Source organism: Hetaerina americana, unplaced genomic scaffold, assembly GCF_022747635.1.
Source record: "Hetaerina americana unplaced genomic scaffold, ioHetAmer1.1.p SCAF_77, whole genome shotgun sequence".
Classification (NCBI taxonomy): Eukaryota; Metazoa; Arthropoda; class Insecta; order Odonata; family Calopterygidae; genus Hetaerina; species Hetaerina americana.
This window is the reverse complement of record NW_027287394.1, coordinates 1,061,348-1,087,975: the sequence shown is the minus strand read 5'-3', so window position 1 is coordinate 1,087,975 and position 26,628 is coordinate 1,061,348. Positions and strand designations below refer to the sequence as shown.

Here is a 26,628-nt window from a genome sequence, read left to right as displayed (position 1 = left end):
GATGTGTCTAACGCTGCGGATAGGGAGGTGAATTCGGTTATGGTATTGGAAACGGAAATGGAAAAGGACACGGATACGGATATAAATGTTAATTCGAATTTGGATGCGGATGCGAATGCCGTTACGAATGCGGATGTGGTTACCAATGCGAATTCAATTACGGACACGGATACTTTTGCGGATACGGATGCGGATGCAGATGCTGATGCATACGCAGATACGGATGCGGATAAGGATTTGAAAAGGGATACACTTGCTGATACGGATTAGAATTGGATACCACTGGCAGCACATATGCAAACACGGTTTCGGATACCGATTTAAATACGGCTACGGATACGGATACGGACACAGATGTGAATGCAGAGCGGATACGAATCTGAAAGCGGATACGGATACGCATGTGGATTCGGATGCAAGAGATGCTCATTCGGATGTGGAAATTTATTAAAATTAAGCAAATGATACGGATGCTGATTTATGTACGGACGTGAACGTAGATACGATTTATAATGCGGATTAGTACACGGATGCGAAACCAGATGGAAATGCGGAAAAGGTGGTGGGTTCGGATGCGAAATCAAATACGGGTTCGGATACGGGTGTGAATACTAATGCGGATATGGATTCCGATGCAAATAAGGATGCAGATTTGTCAATGCAAATACGGTAGCGGATGCGGATGAGGTGGCGGATAGCAATCATAAAACAGAAACAGATGCGAATACTAATGCGGATACGCATACCGAAGCTGATATGGATTCCTAAATGGATACGGATACGGATGTGGATTTGTATACGGCATATGACAATTTTAATACGAATGTTGATGCGGAACCGGATGCGGATGCAGATGCTGTAAGGCAGAAGATATGGATTCCGTTTAGGGTTTTGATGGGAATACGGATACTGATACGGATACAGAAGCCGATACGGATAGGGACTCCGATGTAAATACGGAGTCGCTTATGGATTAATATACGGATGCGGATACAGATGTGAATGCATTGCGGATATGGGTCTAGATGCGCATACGGATACGCATGCGGATAATGTAACCGATGCGGAGGCGGATGCATACTATGAAACGGATAACGATGCGGATACAGATTTTTATACGGATGCGGATTTCGAAGCAGATACGGATACATATGCGGATACGAATGTGAATTTGGATTCGGAGACAGATGCGTATACGGATGCTGATACGGATACTGATACGGATTCGGGTACAAATTCAGCCACTGATGTGGATACAGATACAAATACGGACGCGGATAGCGATGCGGATACGAAGGCGTACAAGGATATGGAAACGGACATGGATAAGAATGCGGAAGCGGATATGGATGCGAATATGGATGGGGATACAGATTTCAATGCAGATCCGGATGAGAATGCTGGTACAGATATGGAAGCGGAAAGGGATTGGAAAACGGATGTGGATAAGGATACGGAAAAGAGTGCAGTTACGTATGTGGATGCGGAAACAGACGCAAATGCGGATACGGATGCAGATACGGATGCGGAATTTGGAGAAGGAGAAAGATACGGTTGCGGTTACGAATGTGGATGGAATACAGAGGCGGATGCGTATACGGATGCGGATACCGATGCGGAGAAAGATACGGATACGAATGTGAATGCCGATACGGATTCATATGCGGATATGGATAAAAAAGAGGATACCGATGCGGATACAGAAGCCAATTTTGATTCGAATGAATAAACAGATGCAAAATCAAATACTGTTTTGGAAACGAACACGGATGCGGACACAAATGTGAATTTGGATGCGAATAAGGAATGCGGATGCGCATAGGGATGGGGTTGCGGAACAAGATACCCATGCGGATACGAAAGGAAATTTTGATGCGGATGAGCATACGGATGCGAAATCAGATACTGATGCGGAAACGTAAAAATTGTAAGCCTGTGCATTGTAAACATTGTAAAGGGGTACGAATTAAGCAAAAACGTCATTCTTTTGTTGAAAAGTAAATGATTGACGTGTTTTCAAGGCATAAAATCCATTTTTAAAATTTCGATTTTTTCTGATTTCACCTTGAGAAGTGCCATTCCTCCCAAGGAATATTGATGCTGATACGGATACAGAAGCTGATAAGGATGGCGACTTGGATGAAAATACGGATTTAGATACGGATTAAAATAGGAATGCACATACTGATGCGGACGCAGATGTAAATGCATAGTGGATACGGATCTAAATGCTAATACAGAAACGCATGTGGATACGGATATGTATATGGATGCTGAATCTGACACAGAACCGGATATATATATATATATATATATATATATACTAATACGGATGTAGATTTGGATACCGATGCGGATTCGGATACACAAGCGAATGCGGATAGCGATGCGGATAAAGAGGAGAATAAAGATATAGAAACTGAAACAGGCACGGATTAGAACACGGATTTGAATACGGATGCGGGTACAGATGTGAATGCGGATGCGGATGCCAATGCCGGTACGCATTCAGAAGCGAATACGGATGCGGAAACAAATTGGGATACGGATGCGGATGAGAATGCGAATGCGCACAAGGATGAGGTTGCGGAAAAAGATAACGTGGCGGAGATAAAAGCAGATTTTGATGCGGATAAGTAAACGGATGCAAAATCAGATATTGATGCGGAAACGTTGTAAACATTGTAAAGCTAGACACAATACAGAAAATTATGCACAAACGTTATTTTTTTGTTTCAGAGTAAATGATTGGGGTTTTAAAAGGCATATAATCCATTTTTAGAAATTGACCTTTCTAATTTCTCCGTGAAAAATGCCATTAACTCTCCTTGGAATATGGATGCTGATACTGATACGGAAGCGGATACGAAAGCGAACAAGGATAATGATACAGATGAAGATACGGATGTGGATACGCATACGAATGGCGGACAGATATGAATTAGATGCGGAAATGTATCTGAATTTCGGAAACGGATGCGGACGCTGATGCCAATAAGGATGTGGATGCAGATGCGTATACGAATACAGATGCGATTAATCATGCGGATTATGTTACGGATGCGAATGATAAACCAGATCAGGACGCGGAAGAGGTGAAGGATATGAATGAAAAGATGAATACGGGGGCCGGATACGTATGCGGATTTTGATGTATATACGGATTCGGATATGGATACGGTTGTGGATACGAATACGGATGTGAATTTGAATACAGATATGGAAGCAGAAAAGGTGGCGGATCCAAATGCGAATATAGATACCGATGCTGATATGGATGGGGACACGAATTCGGATGCCGATTCGGATACGGAAACGGATATGGATGCAGATGCGGATTTAGATAATGATTCGAATAAGGATGCGGATGCGAAAATGTAGAGGAATGCGCACGCGTATACGGAAACGGATGCATAAACCGATGAGGATACCGATAAAGATACGGAAGTTGATGCGGAAGCAGATTCTGATGCGGGTGTTCCTACGGACACGGATGAGGAAACGGATACGGCTGCCAATACCGATACGTAAGCTCATACGGATATGAATGCGGGTATAAATCAGTATCCGCATTTGCATCCGTATCCGCTTCCGTATCAACATCCTAATAGGCATCCCCATCATTGTACGTATCCGCATCCGTAAACATTTCCTGGTTTCAATATACCTTCCATATAGAACTAGAAACCCAGAATTAATGCTCCATGACAACGGAATTACGTAAAAAATAATTATGGCAAATATTTCATCTCTTTTAAATGTGTATATTTTACCTAAAAATATGCAAAAAATGTCATCCTTTTTATAGTATAATCCTTGAGGTGTTCTTAAGGGAATAATTCCATTTATAAAATTTTTAAATTTTCTCATTTCACTATAAAAAGTGATATTTCCCCTAGGCTTCCAATCGTAAAAAATCGTAAAGAAAACACCATTAGGTTTTGAGGTGTTGATTCCAATGTGGATAGAAATGCGGATACCGACGTTGATGCGGACATGGATGCGGAAATGGATGCGGAAGGGGATACTGATATAAATGCAGATTCGGATGCGAAAGCGGATACGGATGCAGATAGGGATATGAATGCAAAAACAGAAAAATATGCGGATATAGACGCTAATGTGGATACGGATGTGGATGCGGATATGGATAAGATTGCGGATACAAATGCAAATGCGGATGCGTGTACGGATGCTCAGGCTGATTCGGATATGGATGCGAATTTGGATACATATCCGGTTGCGGAAACAGATACGGATACAGATGCGAATGTGGATGCAGATGAGGATATGTATACGGATGTAGATACGGAAGTTGATAGCAATCTGGATACGGATACGGATGAGAATGTGGCTTTGGAAACGGAGAACGATGCGGATACGGATGTGAATGAGGATACAGATACGTATACGGATGTGGATTCCGATGCGAATACAGATACGGATAAGACGGATACAGGTACAGGATACGGACATGGAGACGGATGCAGTTCCGGATACAAATGCGGTTGTGGATAGGCATGCGGCCACGGATGCGGATGTGCATTATGATACGGATACAGATGCAGATACGGATGATGTTACGGATACTAATACGGATATGGGTACAAATGCTGACTCTGGTGTGGATACGATTACAAATGTGGATGAGGATGACGATGCGGATACGGAGGCTCTACGGATATCGAAACGGGAACGAACACAGATTATGACACGAATGGGAATACATATGCGGATTCAGATGCGAATAGAGATGTGAATGCGCACGCGGATATGGATAGGAATGCCGGTACGCATACGGAAATGGAATTTGATACCGTATACGGATGCGGATAAGGATTAGGAATGCATATGACAGACTGATGTGAATTCTGATGTGGCAATGAAGCGAATGCGGATACGGATACCGTTGCGCATGCAGATACCAATACCGATGCGGATGCAGATACGTACGCGGGTACAAAAGCGGTTACGTATATGGGTGCAGGTGCAAATGCAGTTGCGTAAACAGATACGAATACGGCTACGGAAACGGATGTGGAAAAGGATGCGGATACGGATGCAGATATCGATGCGAATTTTGACACGGATACGTAAACGGATGCGATTTAGGATCCGGCAAAAAATATTTTTGGGGAAAAAGTTACGGATACGGATGTGGATCCGGCTGCAAATACGAAAAAGGATGCGGACAGGAATGCAAATGGAAATACGGACACGGATGCGGATTTTTACACGGATACTGATGCGCAAACGGATGCGGATGCAGAATCTGATGCCTAAGAAAATAAGGATGCAGTTAGAGAATTTAGATAGAAATGCGGATGCTGATACGGATACAGTGGTTGATATCAATGTGGACACTGATACGAATACGGATTCGGATACTGAATGGAATACGTAGTTGAGTACTAATAAGGACACAGATGTAAATGCATTGCGCATACGGATGTGAATGCGGTTACGGATACCCATGCAGAAACGTATACGGATACCAATGCGGAAACGGATGCAGATTTGGAAAAGGATACCCATGCGGATACAGATTCGTAAACGGATGCAATTATCAACACAGATCCGGATACATATAATGATGTTGATAAGGATTTGGATACGGATACGGATGTGAATACGAATGCTGATACGGATACTGATACGGGTACAAATGTGGATCATGATGCGGATACGGATAGAATTGCGGATGCTGATAGCGATGTGGACACGGAGGCGTACAAGTATATGGAAACGGACATGGATTAGGACACAAATGTGGATACGGATGCGAATACGGATGCAGATACATATAGGGATGCTAATACGGGTGCGAATGACGGTACGCTTATGGCAGCGGATACGGATGCGGAAACGAAAGCGGATAAGGTTACGCATACGAATATAAATGCTAAAACGGATGCGAGTTTGGATATGGATGCAGACGGGGATACCGATGCGAATGAAAATTTTGAGGGTACGGATGCGAAGTCAGATACTGATGCAGAAACGTTGTAAAAAGCCTAAAGATGTACATATTACCAAAAATTACGCAAAATGTCAGTTTTGTTTTAGAGTGAATGATTAAGGAGTTCTAGAGGCATGTTACCAATATAAAGAGTTTTCATTTATTCTCTTCCACCTGTTAAAAGCACTGTTCGGCGCCCCTTTTGGCTTCAAATCATAATATTCGATCATAAAAATAACACTTAAAGGTTTCGAGCGTGTTAATGCGAATGTGCAAACGGATGAGTATGCAAATGCGGATACGGACGCGCATACAGACATGGATACGAATACGGATGCGGATACGGGTATGGGTAAATTTGCAACTAAGCATGCGGATACGAATACTCTTGCGGATAAGGAAACATGCGAATAACGATGGATGTACGTATTGCATTATGTTACGGTTGCGAATACAAATACGTTTACGAATATGTATACAGATGCTGATACGCATACGGATGCGGATAGGGATGCGAATACAGATACGTTAGAGGATAGGGATGCAAATGCGGATACGGATTATACGGCGGATACGGATGCATAAACTGATGTGGACAAGGATCCAGATTCGGATATGAATTCCGATATGTATACTAATGAGGATATATATACAGATGTCGATGCGAATACGGACAGAGATGTGGAAAAGATTGCAGATGATGTAGGGATGCAGAGACGGATGCGTACACAGATGTGGAGAGGGAAACAGATGCTGATAAGGATACGTAAGTGAATACGGATGGGCAGATGGATGCGGATACGGATGCTAATACGGATGAGGATGTAGTTGCGAATTCGTATGCGGAAAAGGATCTGAATGCGGATAAGCCTACGGATGTGGATGCGGAAACGGATGCGGATGTGGATTCTGATGTGGTTACATATATATACGGGTATATTAATGCGGAAATTAATGTGGATGCGGATACATATGCGATTTATTATTTGGATTAAAATACAGATCCTAATTCATATACGGATACAGATGAAGATACGGATACGGATCTTTATCCGGATGCGGAAACGATTACGGATGCAGCTGTGAATGCGTGAGAGGTGACGAATACGGATTCAATTACGAATACACAACGGAAGCGGATACTGATGCGGATACAGATTAAAATGCGAATATGGATGCTGAGATGGATACGAATGTTGAAACGGATGTCGATTCAAATACGGATTCGGATGCGGTTGCGGATACGGGTGCGAATGCCGATACGCATGCAGTTAAAGATGCAGATAATGATGCAGATACGGATACTGAGGCATTTATGGATGCCCATTTAAATACGGATAAAGATGTATTTACGGATTAGTTTAGCTTTTGGTTTTTAATACGGATGCTTAAGTGGATGCGGATGCAGCTGCTTTTCCGGATGCAGATACGGATGCGTATACCGAAATGGATAGAGATACCGGATCGGCAGGGAAGCTGATACCGATGCAGAAGCGGATACTGATGTAATTGCAGATTCGGATGCGAATGCGGTCACGAAGGCAGATGCAAAAGTGGATGCGGAACGGAACAATATGTGGATATAGATGCGAATGCAGATACGGATGATAATAGGAATACGGAAGCGGATACGGATGTGGATGCGTACATGGATGCTAATCCTGATTCGTATACGGATTTCGATACGAAATGCGGATACATATCCGGATGCGGAAACGGATACAGATGTGGATACAAATCCGAATGTGGATGCAGATGGAGATATGGAGACAGATGCGATTACTGATGCATATAAGGAAGCGGATACCAATGCGGATAAGGATACGGATGAGGATGTGGATTCGAAAACGGATAACCATGCGGATACATATCTGATTTTTTATACGGATGCGTATACGGAAAACGATGCGGATACGGATATAATATGGATGCTGATATAGATACAAATTCGGATGCTTAGGCAAATGCTGATGCGGATACGGACGCGGAGACAGATGCGAATGTTAACACGGATCCGTAAACGGATCCGTGTTAATATTTGCATCCGTTTACGAATCTGTATCCGCATGGGTATCCTTTTCCAAATCTGCATCCGTTTCCGCATTGGTTTCCGTATACGTATCTGCATGGGTATCCGTAACCGCATTCACATCCGTATGCGCAATGCATTCACATCTGTGTCCTTATTAGTACTCAACTACGTATTCCATTCAGTATCCGAATCCGTATTCGTATCAGTGTCCACATTGATATCAACCACTGTATCCGTATCAGCATCCGCATTTCTATCTAAATTCTCTAACTGCATCCTTATTTTCTTAGGCATCAGATTCTGCATCCGCATCCGTTTGCGCATCAGTATCCGTGTAAAAATCCGCATCCGTGTCCGTATTTCCATTTGCATTCCTGTCCGCATCCTTTTTCGTATTTGCAGCCGGATCCACATCCGTATCCGTAACTTTTTCCCCAAAAATATTTTTTGCCGGATCCTAAATCGCATCCGTTTACGTATCCGTGTCAAAATTCGCATCGATATCTGCATCCGTATCCGCATCCTTTTCCACATCCGTTTCCGTAGCCGTATTCGTATCTGTTTACGCAACTGCATTTGCACCTGCACCCATATACGTAACCGCTTTTGTACCCGCGTACGTATCTGCATCCGCATCGGTATTGGTATCTGCATGCGCAACGGTATCCGTATCCGCATTCGCTTCATTGCCACATCAGAATTCACATCAGTCTGTCATATGCATTCCTAATCCTTATCCGCATCCGTATACGGTATCAAATTCCATTTCCGTATGCGTACCGGCATTCCTATCCATATCCGCGTGCGCATTCACATCTCTATTCGCATCTGAATCCGCATATGTATTCCCATTCGTGTCATAATCTGTGTTCGTTCCCGTTTCGATATCCGTAGAGCCTCCGTATCCGCATCGTCATCCTCATCCACATTTGTAATCGTATCCACACCAGAGTCAGCATTTGTACCCATATCCGTATTAGTATCCGTAACATCATCCGTATCTGCATCTGTATCCGTATCATAATGCACATCCGCATCCGTGGCCGCATGCCTATCCACAACCGCATTTGTATCCGGAACTGCATCCGTCTCCATGTCCGTATCCTGTACCTGTATCCGTCTTATCCGTATCTGTATTCGCATCGGAATCCACATCCGTATACGTATCTGTATCCTCATTCACATCCGTATCCGCATCGTTCTCCGTTTCCAAAGCCACATTCTCATCCGTATCCGTATCCAGATTGCTATCAACTTCCATATCTACATCCGTATACATATCCTCATCTGCATCCACATTCGCATCTGTATCCGTATCTGTTTCCGCAACCGGATATGTATCCAAATTCGCATCCATATCCGAATCAGCCTGAGCATCCGTACACGCATCCGCATTTGCATTTGTATCCGCAATCTTATCCATATCCGCATCCACATCCGTATCCACATTAGCGTCTATATCCGCATATTTTTCTGTTTTTGCATTCATATCCCTATCTGCATCCGTATCCGCTTTCGCATCCGAATCTGCATTTATATCAGTATCCCCTTCCGCATCCATTTCCGCATCCATGTCCGCATCAACGTCGGTATCCGCATTTGTATCCACATTGGAATCAACACCTCAAAACCTAATGGTGTTTTCTTTACGATTTTTTACGATTGGAAGCCTAGGGGAAATATCACTTTTTATAGTGAAATGAGAAAATTTAAAAATTTTATAAATGGAATTATTCCCTTAAGAACACCTCAAGGATTATACTATAAAAAGGATGACATTTTTTGCATATTTTTAGGTACAATATACACATGTAAAAGAGATGAAATATTTGCCATAATTATTTTTTACGTAATTCCTTTGTCATGGAGCATTAATTCTGGGTTTCTAGTTTTATATGGAAGGTATATTGAAACCAGGAAATGTTTACGGATGCGGATACGTACAATGATGGGGATGCCTATTAGGATGTTGATACGGAAGCGGATACGGATGCAAATGCGGATACTAATTTATACCCGCATTCCTATCCGTATGAGCTTACGTATCGGTATTGGCAGCCGTATCCGTTTCCTCATCCGTGTCCGTATTAACACCCGCATCAGAATCTGCTTCCGCATCAACTTCCGTATCTTAATCGGTATCCTCATCGGTTTATGCATCCGTTTCCGTATACGCGTGCGCATTCCTCTACATTTTCGCATCCGCATCCTTTTTCAAATCATTATCTAAATCCGCATCTGCATCCATATCCGTTTCCGTATCCGAATCGGCATCCGAATTCGTGTCCCCATCCATATCAGCATCGGTATCTATATTCGCATTTGGATCCGCCACCTTTTCTGCTTCCATATCTGTATTCAAATTCACATCCGTATTCGTATCCACAACCGTATCCATATCCGAATCCGTATATACATCAAAATCCGCATACGTATCCGGCCCCCGTATTCATCTTTTCATTCATATCCTTCACCTCTTCCGCGTCCTGATCTGGTTTATCATTCGCATCCGTAACATAATCCGCATGATTAATCGCATCTGTATTCGTATACGCATCTGCATCCACATCCTTATTGGCATCAGCATCCGCATCCGTTTCCGAAATTCAGATACATTTCCGCATCTTATTCATATCTGTCCGCCATTCGTATGCGTATCCACATCCGTATCCTCATCTGTATCAACATCCTTGTTCGCTTTCGTATCCGCTTCCGTATCAGTATCAGCATCCATATTCCAAGGAGGGTTAATGGCATTTTTCACGGAGAAATTAGAAAGGTCAATTTCTAAAAATGGATTATATGCCTTTTAAAACCCCAATCATTTACTCTGAAACAAAAAAATAACGTTTGTGCATAATTTTCTGTATTGTGTCTAGCTTTACAATGTTTACAACGTTTCCGCATCAATATCTGATTTTGCATCCGTTTACTTATCCGCATCAAAATCTGCTTTTATCTCCGCCACGTTATCTTTTTCCGCAACCTCATCCTTGTGCGCATTCGCATTCTCATCCGCATCCGTATCCCAATTTGTTTCCGCATCCGTATTCGCTTCTGCATGCGTACCGGCATTGGCATCCGCATCCGCATTCACATCTGTACCCGCATCCGTATTCAAATCCGTGTTCTAATCCGTGCCTGTTTCAGTTTCTATATCTTTATTCTCCTCTTTATCCGCATCGCTATCCGCATTCGCTTGTGTATCCGAATCCGCATCGGTATCCAAATCTACATCCGTATTAGTATATATATATATATATATATATATATATATATATATATATCCGGTTCTGTGTCAGATTCAGCATTCATATACGTATCCGTATCCACATGCGTTTCTGTATTAGCATTTAGATCCGTATCCACTATGCATGTACATCTGCGTCCGCATCAGTATGTGCATTCCTATTTTAATCCGTATCTAAATCCGTATTTTCATCCAAGTCGCCATCCTTATCAGCTTCTGTATCCGTATCAGCATCAATATCGTTGGGAGGAATGGCACTTCTCAAGGTGAAATCAGAAAAATCTAAATTTTAAAAATGGATTATATGCCTTGAAAACACGTCAATCACTTACTTTTCAACAAAAGAATGACGTTTTTGCTTAATTCGTACCCCTTTACAATGTTTACAATGCACAGGCTTACAATTTTTACGTTTCCGCATCAGTATCTAATTTCGCATCCGTATGCTCATCCGCATCAAAATTTCCTTTCGTATCCGCATGGGTATCTTGTTCCGCAACCCCATCCCTATGCGCATCCGCATTCCTTATTCGCATCCAAATTCACATTTGTGTCCGCATCCGTGTTCGTTTCCAAAACAGTATTTGATTTTGCATCTGTTTGTTCATTCGAATCAAAATTGGCTTCTGTATCCGCATCGGTATCCTCTTTTTTATCCATATCCGCATATGAATCCGTATCGGCATTCACATTCGTATCCGTATCTTTCTCCGCATCGGTATCCGCATCCGTATACGCATCCGCCTCTGTATTCCATCCACATTCGTAACCGCAACCGTATCTTTCTCCTTCTCCAAATTCCGCATCCGTATCTGCATCCGTATCCGCATTTGCGTCTGTTTCCGCATCCACATACGTAACTGCACCCTTTTCCGTCTCCTTATCCACATCCGTTTTCCAATCCCTTTCCGCTTCCATATCTGTACCGGCATTCTCATCCGGATCTGCATTGAAATCTGTATCCGCATCCATATTCGCATCCATATCCGCTTCCGCGTTCTTATCCATGTCCGTTTCCATATCCTTGTACGCCTTCGTATCCGCATCGCTATCCGCGTCCGTATTTGTATCTGTATCCACATCAGTGGCTGAATTTGTACCCGAATCCGTATCAGTATCCGTATCAGCATCCGTATACGCATCTGTCTCCGAATCCAAATTCACATTCGTATCCGCATATGTATCCGTATCTGCTTCGAAATCCGCATCCGTATAAAAATCTGTATCCGCATCGTTATCCGTTTCATAATATGCATCCGCCTCCGCATCGGTTACATTATCCGCATGCGTATCCGTATGCGCATCTAGACCCATATCCGCAATGCATTCACATCTGTATCCGCATCCGTATATTAATCCGTAAGCGACTCCGTATTTACATCGGAGTCCCTATCCGTATCGGCTTCTGTATCCGTATCAGCATCCGTATTCCCATCAAAACCCTAAACGGAATCCATATCTTCTGCCTTATCAGCATCTGCATCCGCATCCGGTTCCGCATCAACATCCGTATTAAAATTGTCATATGCCGTATACAAATCCACATCCGTATCCGTATCCATTTAGGAATCCATATCAGCTTCGGTATGCGTATCCGCATTAGTATTCGAATCTGTTTCTGTTTTATGATTGCTATCCGCCACCTCATCCGCATCCGCTACCGTATTTGCATTGACAAATCTGCATCCTTATTTGCATCGGAATCCATATCCGCATTAGTATTCACACCCGTATCCGAACCCGTATTTGACTTCGCATCCGAACCCACCACCTTTTCCGCATTTCCATCTGGTTTCGCATCCGTGTACTAATCCGCATTATAAATCGTATCTACGTTCACGTCCGTACATAAATCAGCATCCGTATCATTTGCTTAATTTTAATAAATTTCCACATCCGAATGAGCATCTCTTGCATCCGAATACACATGCGTATCCGTATCCGCTTTCAGATTCGTATCCGCTGTGCATTCACATCTGTGTCCGTATCCGTAGCCGTATTTAAATCGGTATCCGAAACCGTGTTTGCATATGTGCTGCCAGTGGTATCCAATTCTAATCCGTGTCAGCAAGTGTATCCCTTTTCAAATCCTTATCCCCATCCGTATCTGCGTATGCATCAGCAATTGCATCCACATCCGTATCCGCAAAAGTATCCGTGTCCGTAATTGAATTCGCATTGGTAACCACATCCGCATTCGTAACGGCATTCGCATCCGCATCCAAATTCGAATTAACATTTATATCCGTATCCGTGTCCTTTTCCATTTCCGTTTCCAATACCATAACCGAATTCACCTCCCTATCCGCAGCGTTAGACACATCAGCATATGTATCCGCATCGCCTCCGGATAAAAATTTTCATTCAAATTTATATCCGTATCCGTGTCCTTTTCCATTTCCGTTTCCAATACCATAACCGAATTCACCTCCCTATCCGCATCGCTAGACGCATCCGCATATGTATCCGTATCTGCATCAGGGTCCCCGCATCCGCATATGTATCCGTATTTTGCAATCCGCATTCCTAATCCGCATATGTATCCGTATCTTAGTGTATATCTGCATCTGTATACGAATCTATATCCTAATAATATCCGTTTCAGAGAATGCATCCGTATCCGCAATGGTTTCCGTGTCCAAATCCGAATGCGTATCCGTATCGGCATTCAGATCCGTATCCGCTTTGCATTCACATCTGTGACCCACTCCGTATATGCCTTCGTATTAAAATTTTTTTGAATCCATATTCGCATACGTGTCCCAATCCGTTTCCGCTTCTGTATTAATATTAGCATCCGTATCCCTATCGAAATCCATATCCGCAACCGTATCTGCATTAGGATCTGCATTCGCATCCATTTCCGAATCAGGATCTGTATTAAAATCCACAGCCGTATCCGTATCCACATCCGTATCCGTAACTATATGCGCATTCATATCCGCATTGGTATCCGTACACGCATCAGTATCCGCATGTGCATCCGTATCTGTATTCGCACCGTTAACGGCCAACTCATCCGCATCCGCATCAGTTTTCAAATTGACATCGGTATCCCTTTCCTTATCCTTATCCATATCCGCATCAGAATCTGCATCTGCATCAAACTGCATCAGCATCCGCATCTCCGTATCCAAACACGATTCGTATTCGCATCCCGATCCGCCACCTCTTCTGCTTTCACATCTGGTTCTGGATCCGTATTCGTCCCGCTTCCGGATCTATATCCGCTTCCGTGTCGTGATCCGTATCCGTATATAAATTCGCATCAGTATCCTAATCCGCATGATAAATCCCATCTGTATCCGCATCCGTATCTGAATCCGCATTCAAACCCATTTACGCATCCAAATTGAAATCTGTCTGGCGTCCGTATCCGCATCAATATCCGCATCCTAATTTATGTCAGTTTCCGTATCAATATCCGAATTCCCCTCCAAATTCGCATACGCGTATGTATCCGTATCCGCTTTCGATTCCGTATCCATAACCATATCCGTATCCGCATATGTATCCGTATCTGCGTCGGTATCCGCATCCGAATACGAATCTGCATATGCATCGGTATCTGTTTCTTAATTTTCATCGGTATCCACTTCGGATTCCGTATCCGAGTCTGCATGCGTATCCGTATTCGCATTCAGATCCGATACCCTAAGTATTCATATCTGCATAATGGGCATAATAAATCTGTATCCACATCCGTAATCAAATCCGTATCCGTATCTGCATCCGCATCCTTATTTGCATCAGATTCCCTATCCGTATCCGCATTCATATCCATTTCCACATCAGAATTCATATATTTCTGCCAGCCGCATTCTCATCCGTATCCGCATACGTATCCTTATTCGTATCCATATACGTATCCGAATCCGTATCTTCATTCGTATCTACATCCCTGTTTGCTTCGGGATCCACTTCCGTAATTGTATCAGCATCCATTTTCGTAACCACAGCTCATCTGATTACGTATTCGCATCCGCATCAGCATCCGTATCCGCATTTGCATCCATTTTCGAATCCACATCCGTACCCACATCGGTAACCGTATCCATTTCCCCTTCCAAATCCGCATCGTTATTCGCTTTCGTATTCGCGTCTTTAACCTCCTCCACATACGTAAACGCTTCCGTATAGGTCCCCTTATCCGCATTCGTTTTAGCATCCGTAAGTAGAAGTAAAGTAAGAGTTCTGCCCCAGAATTGTTTAAACAATATAAAAACGTTATTTAATAGTTTAAACAAAAGCGCAACGAAAAGGTGGCGTTGGTGTCGAAGTGAGAATTCAATTGTTAAACAAAAGAAGGTCTGAAGCGTCAGGTTAGTCATTTGTCAATATGTTATTTAAACGTGCAAGGCGTTTCAATTTTTAAACAAGAGAAGTGATTCGGTTGGGGGGGTCGGGGGGATTGGGGGCATCTGGGTTTGTTGTACGAGGAAATATTGTTTTAAGTGATTTTTAGTTTTACGTGAGGAAATATTCACGAAACGCGAGGAAATTGATTTTTAGTTGTACGTAATATTCACGAAAAAATACGCGAGGAAATATTTTTTATTCACTTTGAAAGTTGTGATAGCAGTTTCCGGCAGCGCGAGGAAATATTTTTTATTCACGTTGCCGTGTTGGAAAAAAATACGCTAGTGATAGCAGTTTCCGGCAGCGCGAGGAAATATTTTTTATCCACGTTGCCGTGTTGGAAAAAAATAATTTTTCCTTAAGAGTACGAGAAGATTCCCGCGAGCGTCTATATTTACGATCTGTAATTATTGAGTCCTGAAAAGGACTTTTTTCCTATCAAATAGTCATCCTATCAGATATATCCTAGCAATCAATGAAACCATATCTCGATAAATAATAATTGTATTTTTTGTTATTAAGATATTTCAACCTATCAATTATTAACGGCTTTAATGCATCATCCGCAACTTTCGGGAAAACGTTGCATTCATAATGCCAATCGTATTGCAAACAAATGTTTTCCATAGCAGTGTGATCGGGATTATTCTTGGCCTTTTCTAAAATTTCCTCAAATATCTTGTCACCTGTTTCTTTTATTATTTGAATATGCTCTTCAAGCTCCTTCCAGAGGGGAATCGAGCCCCCATGTATGGAGCAAACGGCATACAAAGCGCAATCACCGTCCATAGGTCCTTACTGCTCAGCTTACTGGATATAAATGAAGAGGATCGTTCGAAACAAGTCCCAAGACGCCCCGCCGCGAGCGCTAAAGTTCGGAGGAGAGGGAAGAGGGGAGGGAAGAGGGGAGGGGTCGGGTAAAAAACTAATTGGATCGTTCCAAACAAGTCCCAAGACGCTCCGCCGCGAGCGCTTTGAGGGAAGAGGCATCGTTTCGAGGCATCAGGTGAAACTCAATGAAACTCAGAGTGTGAAGACATATTCAATTTATTAAAAAAAAAAATCATCCAGCAACATTGTCAAATGCATGGTTAAATTTCCAAATTCAATTTATTGACAATCATTCAGCAACATTGTCAAATACATGGTTAAATTTCCAAATTCAATTTATTGACAATCAGCAACATTGTGAAATACATTGTTAAATAACCAATTCATTCACTAATCATCCCTCCTGTTCTTCTTCTTCACTGTATTCTTTCTCAGCTTCAAGTTTTAACAAGAGTTTGTATGGAGGGACATTATCCAGAATCCATTTTTTCAATTTTGAACAGTTTTTCACTGCACACGTGAACTTATCCGTCTCATGACACGCTAATGTGCACTGCCCATTGAATGGTTGCTTGTACTTTAATGGGTGAAGGGACTTCAAAGCGGGGGCCTCAAGAAATTTTTCAAGTTCATGTACATTGCGATGCAAAACTTGCGAAAGGAAGTTACATTTTTCCATTCCCTTGGCAAATAGATGGTCATACGCCCTAGTATTTTCTTCAAGGATTTTTTGCAGTTGATCATATGGAATATCTCCCGCATCAGCGGGTATTCCATGGTGGATGGTTTCTGCCCACCTATTTTCACTGTTATCATCCAAGTCAGGGGGAAGTTGGAACACCCACGACTTACGCCGGTCATGTTCCAAAGCCTCAATGGCTAGTTCCCTGACAATGAATTTGTTTGCCATACCAATTTTTTTCAGCAACAATGCTTGAAAGTCTATAATTAGTACTTTCTCCATGGCTGAAAAAAGTGAAAATTTAGTGCGGTTGGACATTATGTGGGAATCTAACCTTCAAGACGTTGGACTGTTCGTCACCGAAAGTGATGCACACCTTCTCGATGCCCGAATCTTTCAACGCTTGATTAATACCCTTCAAATGACTGACCACCAAATTAGCAGATTGGGTGGCCAAATCAAGGGCCGAATCTATCAGCTCAAAGGAGGTTGATAATAGCTTCCAATCGCAAGCGTTAAAGGTTACGCGAGTTTTTTTATCTCCCAAATTTACGTGAGGCTTTCCAAAATACTTTACAAATTGGACGGATGAATCCACGTATGAAGGAATCACTAATGTTTCAAAATAGTCCGTGACGGATGCTGCGTAGTTTTCTAGGCTGGTCCACTGCTCGACGTTGAGTGTAACAGTTTTACTTGAAGATGTGATCTTAACACACGGAGCACCACTTTCAACCAACCAGCCGATGAACACGTTCTTGCTCTTTCCCAGCTTTAGTGATTTTCGTAGCAAGGGGTGCAATGATGGTGGATCGATGGAAGAGCTCCTCCTCCTCTTCTTCACCTCAGGCTTCTGCATTCTCAACTGATGAGCATGTTGCTTTCAATTCGACTCATATATCTGTAGACAGCCAGAGCAATCCTTTTTCATGGGTGGGGGGCCATCAATGCAAGAGCCCCCCTTGTTATAATGTTCATAACATAGACTGTACTCATTGTCACATTTTCCGAGTTGTCTAATTAACAAAAGGTGCACTTGCCGGGGGCGAAACACTTCCAAAAACGCCACGGGTAGATTTTTAATATGTTTTTCACTCAATAGGTTAACCTCACCACTCAAGGCAGCGCACGCGCGTATCGCCTCGTTTATCTCATCCATGTGGAACGTTGAAGCTTCGGAAGCCAACTGCCGGATGCTCCTCTTATCTCAATCTAAATTAAGCCGCGGTCAAGCAGAGCACAGCACTTCTGAGACATGGGGTGACATCTTCTTTTTCTTCCATGCCGACCAAACTCTCGGAGGAAGTACTTTGCAAGAATACAGTCGTTAAGACTAGTTTTGCGATGAAATAGGGATGGGAAAAGGGAAATAGGTTGGCGAGTAATGGACTTGAAGAGTGTATACAGACAGCAATACTCCCCACAACGATCTGATTTGTAATTTTGCAATCTTACTTTATTCGAAATCACGGTGAAAGGTTCCAGAAAGATAATTATATCCTCAATCAATGGAGGAAGGCCATAGGAGTCGAAATATTCGGCTCGATTTTCAGACACGTACACAGCAATCCAATGGGTCCCAGGCTTATATGAAGGGTCAAAATTAATTATGTAAATTCCTCGAGCTGCGCGACTAGGAAGTTGATCGGATGGAAAAACCCCTCTAAATTGGCGTCTAGTTCGGGAATCCCGCGTTAAAACATCTTCGATATCATCAGTCTGCATCTTGATTGCTACTTGACTCTATCAACGGAAGCAATCCTATTAAAATCGATCGTGATTTCGGAATTATACTCGGCATATGTAATTATAGTTACGGCATTAGGCAGAGGATTTTTAAATTTAGCTTCAAATCTCACATTACCCGCTATCGGTTTGGAGACGTGACTTTCTTCTCCGCTTCTATCAGGAGTTAGATCCCAGGCTAACATGGTGTAGCCGTGTTTGAACATGTTCAATGAGATTTGATTACCCCAATCACTGTGGTGTGCACCCAGAACTGAATAAAGCAGACGGTAGGCACGTGATGCATAATTATTACTATCGCTATGGAAATTCATTTCCAATCCCCCCACGGGGTTTGGAGAGCCGTTCACGTGAATGCAACAATAATGCATCGAATAATGCTTAAAGCTAAACGGGTTTTTCACCTTTTTACCCTGAAAAGCGTCATCATCAACCATAAGTATTAATAAATTGGTGGGAATTTGACCTACAATTCAGTTCTCATTATTGATCATGGTCACGTTGGATGGCACTGTAAATGTTTTTACCTCTGTGCGCTTGTATTGGTATACGGCATCATACTGTTGTAACAGTTGTTCGTGAGAAAGTAAAACTGAAGGATTGATTTCATAGTGTGGAACGAATAGCGTGGCCTGAATAATTTTAAGAATTGAATTACCATTTTCCTTTTCTTTAATATAAAACGATGGTTTTGCCAAGGTCAGAACGACGTCTACGTCAACACCATTTATGAGATAGCGTGGTTGATTGAATAAATCAACGTGGAGTTTCCCCTCCAATTCAACAACATTACTATTAGCAAACCACCCCTTTCTCTTTTCAAATCCTGAGTTGTCAGCTGTTTGGGCATCCAAATCCCTTCCAGTATCCAGTACCCATCCGTCACACTCGAGATGGGTGCGTGAAGCATCTGTACCATAATTTAACAAGTTTTCTATGTAGGATCTATAGTGGTAATTGTCCGAGGAAGTAATTCGACTTCCATTGAAATATACATGACACTGCTCAAACAATGAATGCAAAAGATTATTAACCACTCCAGGTTGATCTACGTCAGTCGATTTATAATCTGCACCGTTGCTTTTGCACAGCTTGGCTTTAATATTCAAAACGATACCATTCAAATCTCTGTACCGGTCACCGCTATCTTTAATCGCGAATCTTAATTCTGTGGCGTTGTCAATAGATGCAATAGGTCTATAGGGTACGACTGTACATCCTAGCACACTCGATTGCAGACTAGGACGTTGAAATATGTCTAAACAATCTGGAATGTACTCTCTGTCTTCCATGATGTTATCACTTTGACTGCAAACCTTTCAATAAACCTATTGTTAGCAGTTACAACGTATTTATCCAAAATAAGCAATCATGATGTATTTATCCAAATACATCCTTAACACGTTTTCGGAGTTTCCTTGCATAATCATTCTTCTTTTTATTCTTGCGCAAATTTCCACACTGTTTCTTTTTTCGACCACCACCTGCTTGAGTCTTTTTTATTTTAGTACTTTTATATTTTATTCTAGTTCGCTTTGGAGCACGCAAACCTGCTCCGGCCATCCTACTTATCTTATCCTCCGCTTTCCTTTTCAAATTCTCTACCGCCTCCATCGATCTTGATTGAAAAGCTTCCTTGATTGGTGTCCCAGCACTGATATCTGATAACACTCTTATACCCGTATCCCTAGCCTCTCTCCCTACAGCCTTGATTCCTCCTGTGACTAATGGCTTTACCACTTTCCATAGTCCTCTGAAAAAATTCCCCAAGCCTCTACCTTTTTGTCAATAATGACTCGATCGATACACAGGACCAATATCCCCACCTCCAACCTGTGTAAAGTATCGCCTATATCGATCTACGGATAAGGAGACGGATATGGACGCAGTTACGTTGGGGATACAGACGCGGATGCGGATACGGATGCAGAAAACGATGCGGATAAGGATAAAAATACAAATGTGAATGCCGAAACGGATGCGAATGCGGATATGGATGCAGATGAGGATACTGATGCACAATCAGAAACTGATGCGGAAGCGATGTAAATATTGTAAAAGTGAACATATTACCGAAAATTATTTAAAAACATTATTCTTTTGTTTAAGAGTAAATGATTCAGGTGATCTTAAAAAATGTAATCCCTTTTTAGAACTATAATTTTTTCTCATTTCACCGTTAAGAGTGCCATTACCACCCTTGAATTGAAATTTGTATAAATGATTGTAAAAAATAGCACCAAAAGTTTTTGAGGGTGTTTATGCGAATGTGGATACGGATGCGGATACAAATGCGGAAACGAACGCGGACACGGATAAGGATATGGGTGCGGATACGGATGCGGATACCAATACTCTTTCGGATACTGAAACATATGCGGACCCCTATCCAAGCACGGATACGGATTCAGTTACGGATGCGGATACGAATAAGAATGCGGATACGAATAAGTATGCGAATGTTGATAACACGCTGATACGGATACGGATGCGGATGCGGAAGCGAATACGTATACCTTAACATATAGGGATGCGAATGCAGATACGGATAATATCGCGAATACGAATGCGCAAACTGATACGAACAAGGATACCGATTTGCATATGCATCCGGATATGATACGGATACGGATGTTGAAACAGATACCGTTTTGGATGCTAATACGGATACAGAGGTAGAAACTAATGCATATGTTGATGGGATGTAGATTCGTACGCGGATACGGATGCGGATACGGATGTGGATACGGATGTAAATAGGAATAGGATGCTGATGCGGATGCAGAAGTGGATACGGATGCGCACACGGATGCAGATACGGATGCCGATACGGATGCGGATGCATATTTGAATTTGTATGCGGAAATGGATCTGAATGCTGAAACGGATACGGAAGTGGATACCGTAAGTATACAAATACGGAGGGGGATATGGATCCGGAAACGGATGCGGATAAGATATTGATGCGATGGCAGTATCAAATGCGGTTTCGTATACAGATGCGGATACGGATGCCGATGTAAATGCTGATGCACAAACGGAATCGAAAACGGATACGGAATCGGACACGGAGGCGGATACGGATGCGGATATAGATGAATTTTCGGTAAATAAAACGGATGTGAATGCAAATACGGATGTGGATTTTGATTCGGATACTGATACAAATGCAAATGCGCATACTGATACAGATGTGGATATCAATAAAAATGCGGATACGGTTACGGATACGTTTTAGAATGCGGATACGGATGTGGTGGCGGATATGGATGTGGATTTGGATTCGGATATGGTAACGAATGCAAATGCGCATGTGGATACGGATGTCTATATCGATGATATGCGGAATTGGTTACCTATGCGGATACCTATGCAGGTACGGATACGGATTCGGTTAAGAATGCGGATAAGGATAAGGATGCGAGTGTGGATACAGATGCCTTTTCGGATATGGATACGGATGCGAATATGGATTCGTTAGCGGAATCGGATATGAATGGGGATACGGAGAATAAAGCGAATACTGCTGCGCAAGCTGTGGCGAACAGGGATACCGAATCGGTTATGGATGCGGATGAAGAGACGGACACGGATAGCGATGCCGATACGGACACAGATGCGGAAACAAATGTAGATGCTGATCAGATGCACTCACGGATGCCGATACTAATTCGGATACAGATCTGAATTTCTATGCGAAAATGGATCTGAATGCGGATAAGCATACGGACGATGAAAAGGATGCGAATGCGGATATCTATAAACGCGAATACAGATTCAGACTCGGTTACGTATACGAATGCGGATGCAAATGCTGATGTAGATACGGAATCGGATACAGATACGGATGCGGACCAGGAGGCGGATACGGATACAAATGAAAATGTTGATATTAATACGGATATGAATGTGGATACGGATACCGATATAAATTTGGATTCGGATACGGATACGGTTGGAAATGCACGTGTGAATATAGATGCGGATGTGGATATCGATGCAAATGCGGATACGGTGTCGGAAACATGTGCGTATATGGAAGCGGATACGGGTGCCGATTCAGATACGGAAACGAATATGGATGCCGATCCGGATGCAGATACTGATGCGCATACGGATGCCGATGCGGATATGGAAAGGGATTCAGACACGTATACGGAAACGAATACGAATGCATAAAGCGATGTGGATACGGATGCGGATACGGATGTTGATGCAGGTGCAGATGCTGATGTGGATGCTAATGTGAGTACGGAGACGGACGTTGAGACCGATACATATGCTGATACCGATAATGATGCGGCTATATATCAGTTTCGGAATTCGCATCTGTATCCGGTTTCGTATCAACATCCTTAACCGCATCCTCATCATTGTACGCATCCGCATCCACATCCATATCCGCATCCGAATCCTTTTCCATATACCTTATAATATTAAACTTAAAATCAAAAATTCATGCTAAATGAGAAAGGATTAACGTAAAAATAATAAGGCTAAAATTTCATCTCTATTTAAATATCACCTTTTACCGAAAATTATGCAAAAGTGGTAATTATTTTGTTTTCGAGTAAATATTGAAGTCTTCTTAATGCATTAACTTCATTCCCCTCTGCTTCCAATCGATAAATTTGATCGTGAATAATAACACCAATAGGTTACAAAGGTTTTCATACGAATGTGGATACGGATGCAGATACGGATGCGGATACAAACGCTGATTGGAATGCAGAAGCGAAAATTGATGTGGATACGGATACAGATGCGGATAAGGATGCGCATTTAGTAACGGATACGGATGTGGATACGGATGTGGATATGGATACGGATGTGGAATTTAGTACAGATGCTGATGCGGAAACGGATGCAGATGCAGATTCGGATGCGCATACGGATTTGGATAGGGATACAGATGCTGATACGGATACAGAAGTGGACCCGGTTGTGAAAGCGGATGCTTATGTGGATTCGGATATAAATGCAAATACGGATTGAGGATACGCAAGTAGTTACCGATGAGGATACAAAACGTATGAGGGTTTTGATTTGTAAACGGATAGCAATGCGGAAACAGTTGCGAATATGAAACGGATGCGTATACGGATGTATATACCGGACCGAATACGGATACGGTTGCGTATAAAATAATGATTTCGATGCTGATACAGATGCGGAAGTGGATGCTGAGGCGGATACGGACACGGAGACGGATGCTGTTCCGGATACGGATAAGAATGTGAAACAGATGCGGACAGGGATGCAGAAACGATACGAATTCGGCTGAGGAAACGAATGAAATGCAGACAGAGATATCAATGTGTATACGGATGCGGATGCGGCTACGGATACGGTTACAGATGCTGATGCCAATACGGATGCGGATGCAGACACGAATGCGAAATCATATACGGATATTGATGAAGATACAGATGCGGAAACATATCCGGATGCGGAAACGGATACGGATGCGGATTCAAATATGAATGCCGAAGAGGTGGCAGATATAGGTGCGAATACGATTACGGTTTCGGAAACGGATGCAGATACTGATGCGGACACGGATTCTAATGTGGATATTAATGCGGATTTGAATCAGATATTTATACAGATACGGATGTATATTCCATCACGGATGCAGAAGAGGTGGCGGATACGGATGAAAATACGGATACGAATGCGAATACTGATGTTGATCCGGGGACCAATGAAAATACGGATGCGCATAATGATACGGATATATATACGGATGTGGATTTAAATACGAATGCTTATGCGGAAACGGATGCGGATGCAGATGCTGATGCGGATGCTGAGGCGGAAAGGGATGCATATACATATGAAAATGCGGTGAATGTGGATTTGGTTTCGGGTTAGGATACGCATGCAAATGCGCATGCGGATACGGATGCGGATGTTTATATAGATGAATGCATTTATGGGTATGGATACGTATACGTATACGGAGGCGGATACGGATACGGATGGCGAATCGGATACGGAAACGGATATAGATTCAGATGCGGATGCAGATACTGATACGCACACGAGTGCGGAAACTGGAAATGGATAGGAATGCGGACACTTAATGAAAAACGGATACTATTGCATAAAGCGATGTTTAAACGGACGCGGATAAGGATGATGATGCGGATGAATTTTCTGATGCGGATGTTAATACGGATACAGATTTTGAAACGTATACGGATGCCGTTACCTGTACGTTTACTGATACGGATATGAATGCGGGTTTGAATCAGTATCCGCATTGGCATCCGTATGCGCTTCCGTATCAACATCCTTATCGGCATCCACATCATTGTACGCATCCGTATCCATATCTGCGTCCGCATCCTTTCAATATACCTAATTATATAAAACAAAAAACCCAGAATTCATGCTTCATGACTAAAGAATTACGTAAAAAATAATATGAACCAAAATTTCACCTATTAAAAATGTGCACATTTAACAAAAAAAAATGCATGATGGTCATTCTATTTTTAGAGTAAATGGTAGAGGTATTCTTAAAGCATAAATTCCATTCCCCTTGGCTTCCAATCGAAATATTCAATCGTGAGGAATAACGCCGGTTAACAATTTACGAGAGTGTAAATACGATTGTGGATACGGATGCAGATACGGATGCGGATACAAATCCGGATACCGACGTAAATGCCGACACGGTTGCGGATATGAATGCTGAAGCGGATTCTGAAGTAATTGCAGATTCGGATACGAAAGCGGATACGGTCGCAGGTGGGGATGTGGATGCAGAAACGGAAAAAAATGCGGATAAAGACGCGAATACGGATACGGATGTGGATGGGCATATGGAAAAAAATGCGGATACAGATGCGAATGCGAATGCAGATTTGGATATGGATACCGATGTGGATACGGAAGCGGATACCAATGGGGATACGGATACGGATAAGGATGTGGCTTCGAAAACGGATAACGATACGAATACGGATGTGATTGCGAATAAGGATGCGTATACGGATATGGATACCGATGCGAATACGGATACAAATATGGATACAGATAAGACACGGATGATGATATAGATGTCAATGCGGATGCTGAGGCATGTGCTAATGCAGAGACGGACGCGGAGACAGATGCAGTTCCAGATACGGATGTAAATGTGAATACGTATGCGGCCACGGATACGCATAAAAATGTAATTTCATAAGCGGATGAAGATGGGGAGGCAATGCAGACATACGGACGCGGAGACGGATACGAATGCGGATACGGATGCGGCATGGATTCGCTTACATTTGGTAATTCGGAAGGGAATAACGATGAGGTTTTGAATGTAGATACGGATATAGTTGCAGATTATGATGCAGATACAGATGCGAATCCAGATGAATATCCGGATGCGGAAATACGAATTACGAATGCTGAGCAATGTGCGAATTTGGATGCGAATGAGGAAGCGGACATATGGATTAAAATACGGATACGGATGCGGATACGGATACGGATACCGATGCTGATGCACATGCTGATGCGGATGCAGATACGGATGCGGATACGGATTCGTATACGGATGAGAAAACCGACGCATATACGGATACATATGCGGATAAAGAAGCGAATTAGGAAAGAGATACGGATGCGCTTGATGATAAGGGTACTTATACGGATGCGGGTGTAAATGCGGACACTGATGCGGATATGGATATAAATGTTGATTCCGATATCGATGCGTATACTGAGGGGAATACTGAAATGGAAACGATTACGGAAACGCACACGGG

At 42.6% G+C, this 26,628-nt stretch overlaps 3 protein-coding genes across 3 annotated transcripts; 2 read left to right on the top strand and 1 right to left on the bottom strand.

The window, feature by feature from the left end:
- Positions 1–1,015: 1,015 nt before the first annotated feature.
- On the top strand, positions 1,016–1,729 carry LOC139697464 (serine-aspartate repeat-containing protein I-like). Its single transcript, XM_071596187.1, has one exon. It carries the CDS (start codon positions 1,016–1,018, stop codon positions 1,727–1,729), a length of 714 nt encoding a protein of 237 aa, XP_071452288.1.
- A 2,351-nt stretch (positions 1,730–4,080) lies between these two features.
- On the top strand, positions 4,081–5,760 carry LOC139697463 (serine-aspartate repeat-containing protein C-like). The gene is made up of 2 exons (XM_071596185.1): positions 4,081–4,459; positions 5,576–5,760. Exons 1-2 carry the CDS (start codon positions 4,081–4,083, stop codon positions 5,758–5,760), a joined length of 564 nt encoding a protein of 187 aa, XP_071452286.1.
- A 5,988-nt stretch (positions 5,761–11,748) lies between these two features.
- On the bottom strand, positions 11,749–12,555 carry LOC139697462 (serine-aspartate repeat-containing protein I-like). Its single transcript, XM_071596184.1, has one exon. The coding sequence runs from the start codon at positions 12,553–12,555 to the stop codon at positions 11,749–11,751; it is 807 nt and encodes a 268-aa protein (XP_071452285.1).
- Between the last annotated feature and the right edge of the window lie 14,073 nt (positions 12,556–26,628).

Coding starts and splice junctions, on each gene's coding strand:
- LOC139697462 (XM_071596184.1), bottom strand. CDS start 12,555: ATGGGTCTAGATGCGCATACGGATACGCATGCGGATAATGTAACCGAT.
- LOC139697464 (XM_071596187.1), top strand. CDS start 1,016: ATGGGTCTAGATGCGCATACGGATACGCATGCGGATAATGTAACCGAT.
- LOC139697463 (XM_071596185.1), top strand. CDS start 4,081: ATGAATGCAAAAACAGAAAAATATGCGGATATAGACGCTAATGTGGAT. Junction 4,460..5,575: donor TACGGATAAGACGGATACAG/GTACAGGATACG, acceptor TTATCAACACAG/ATCCGGATACATATAATGAT.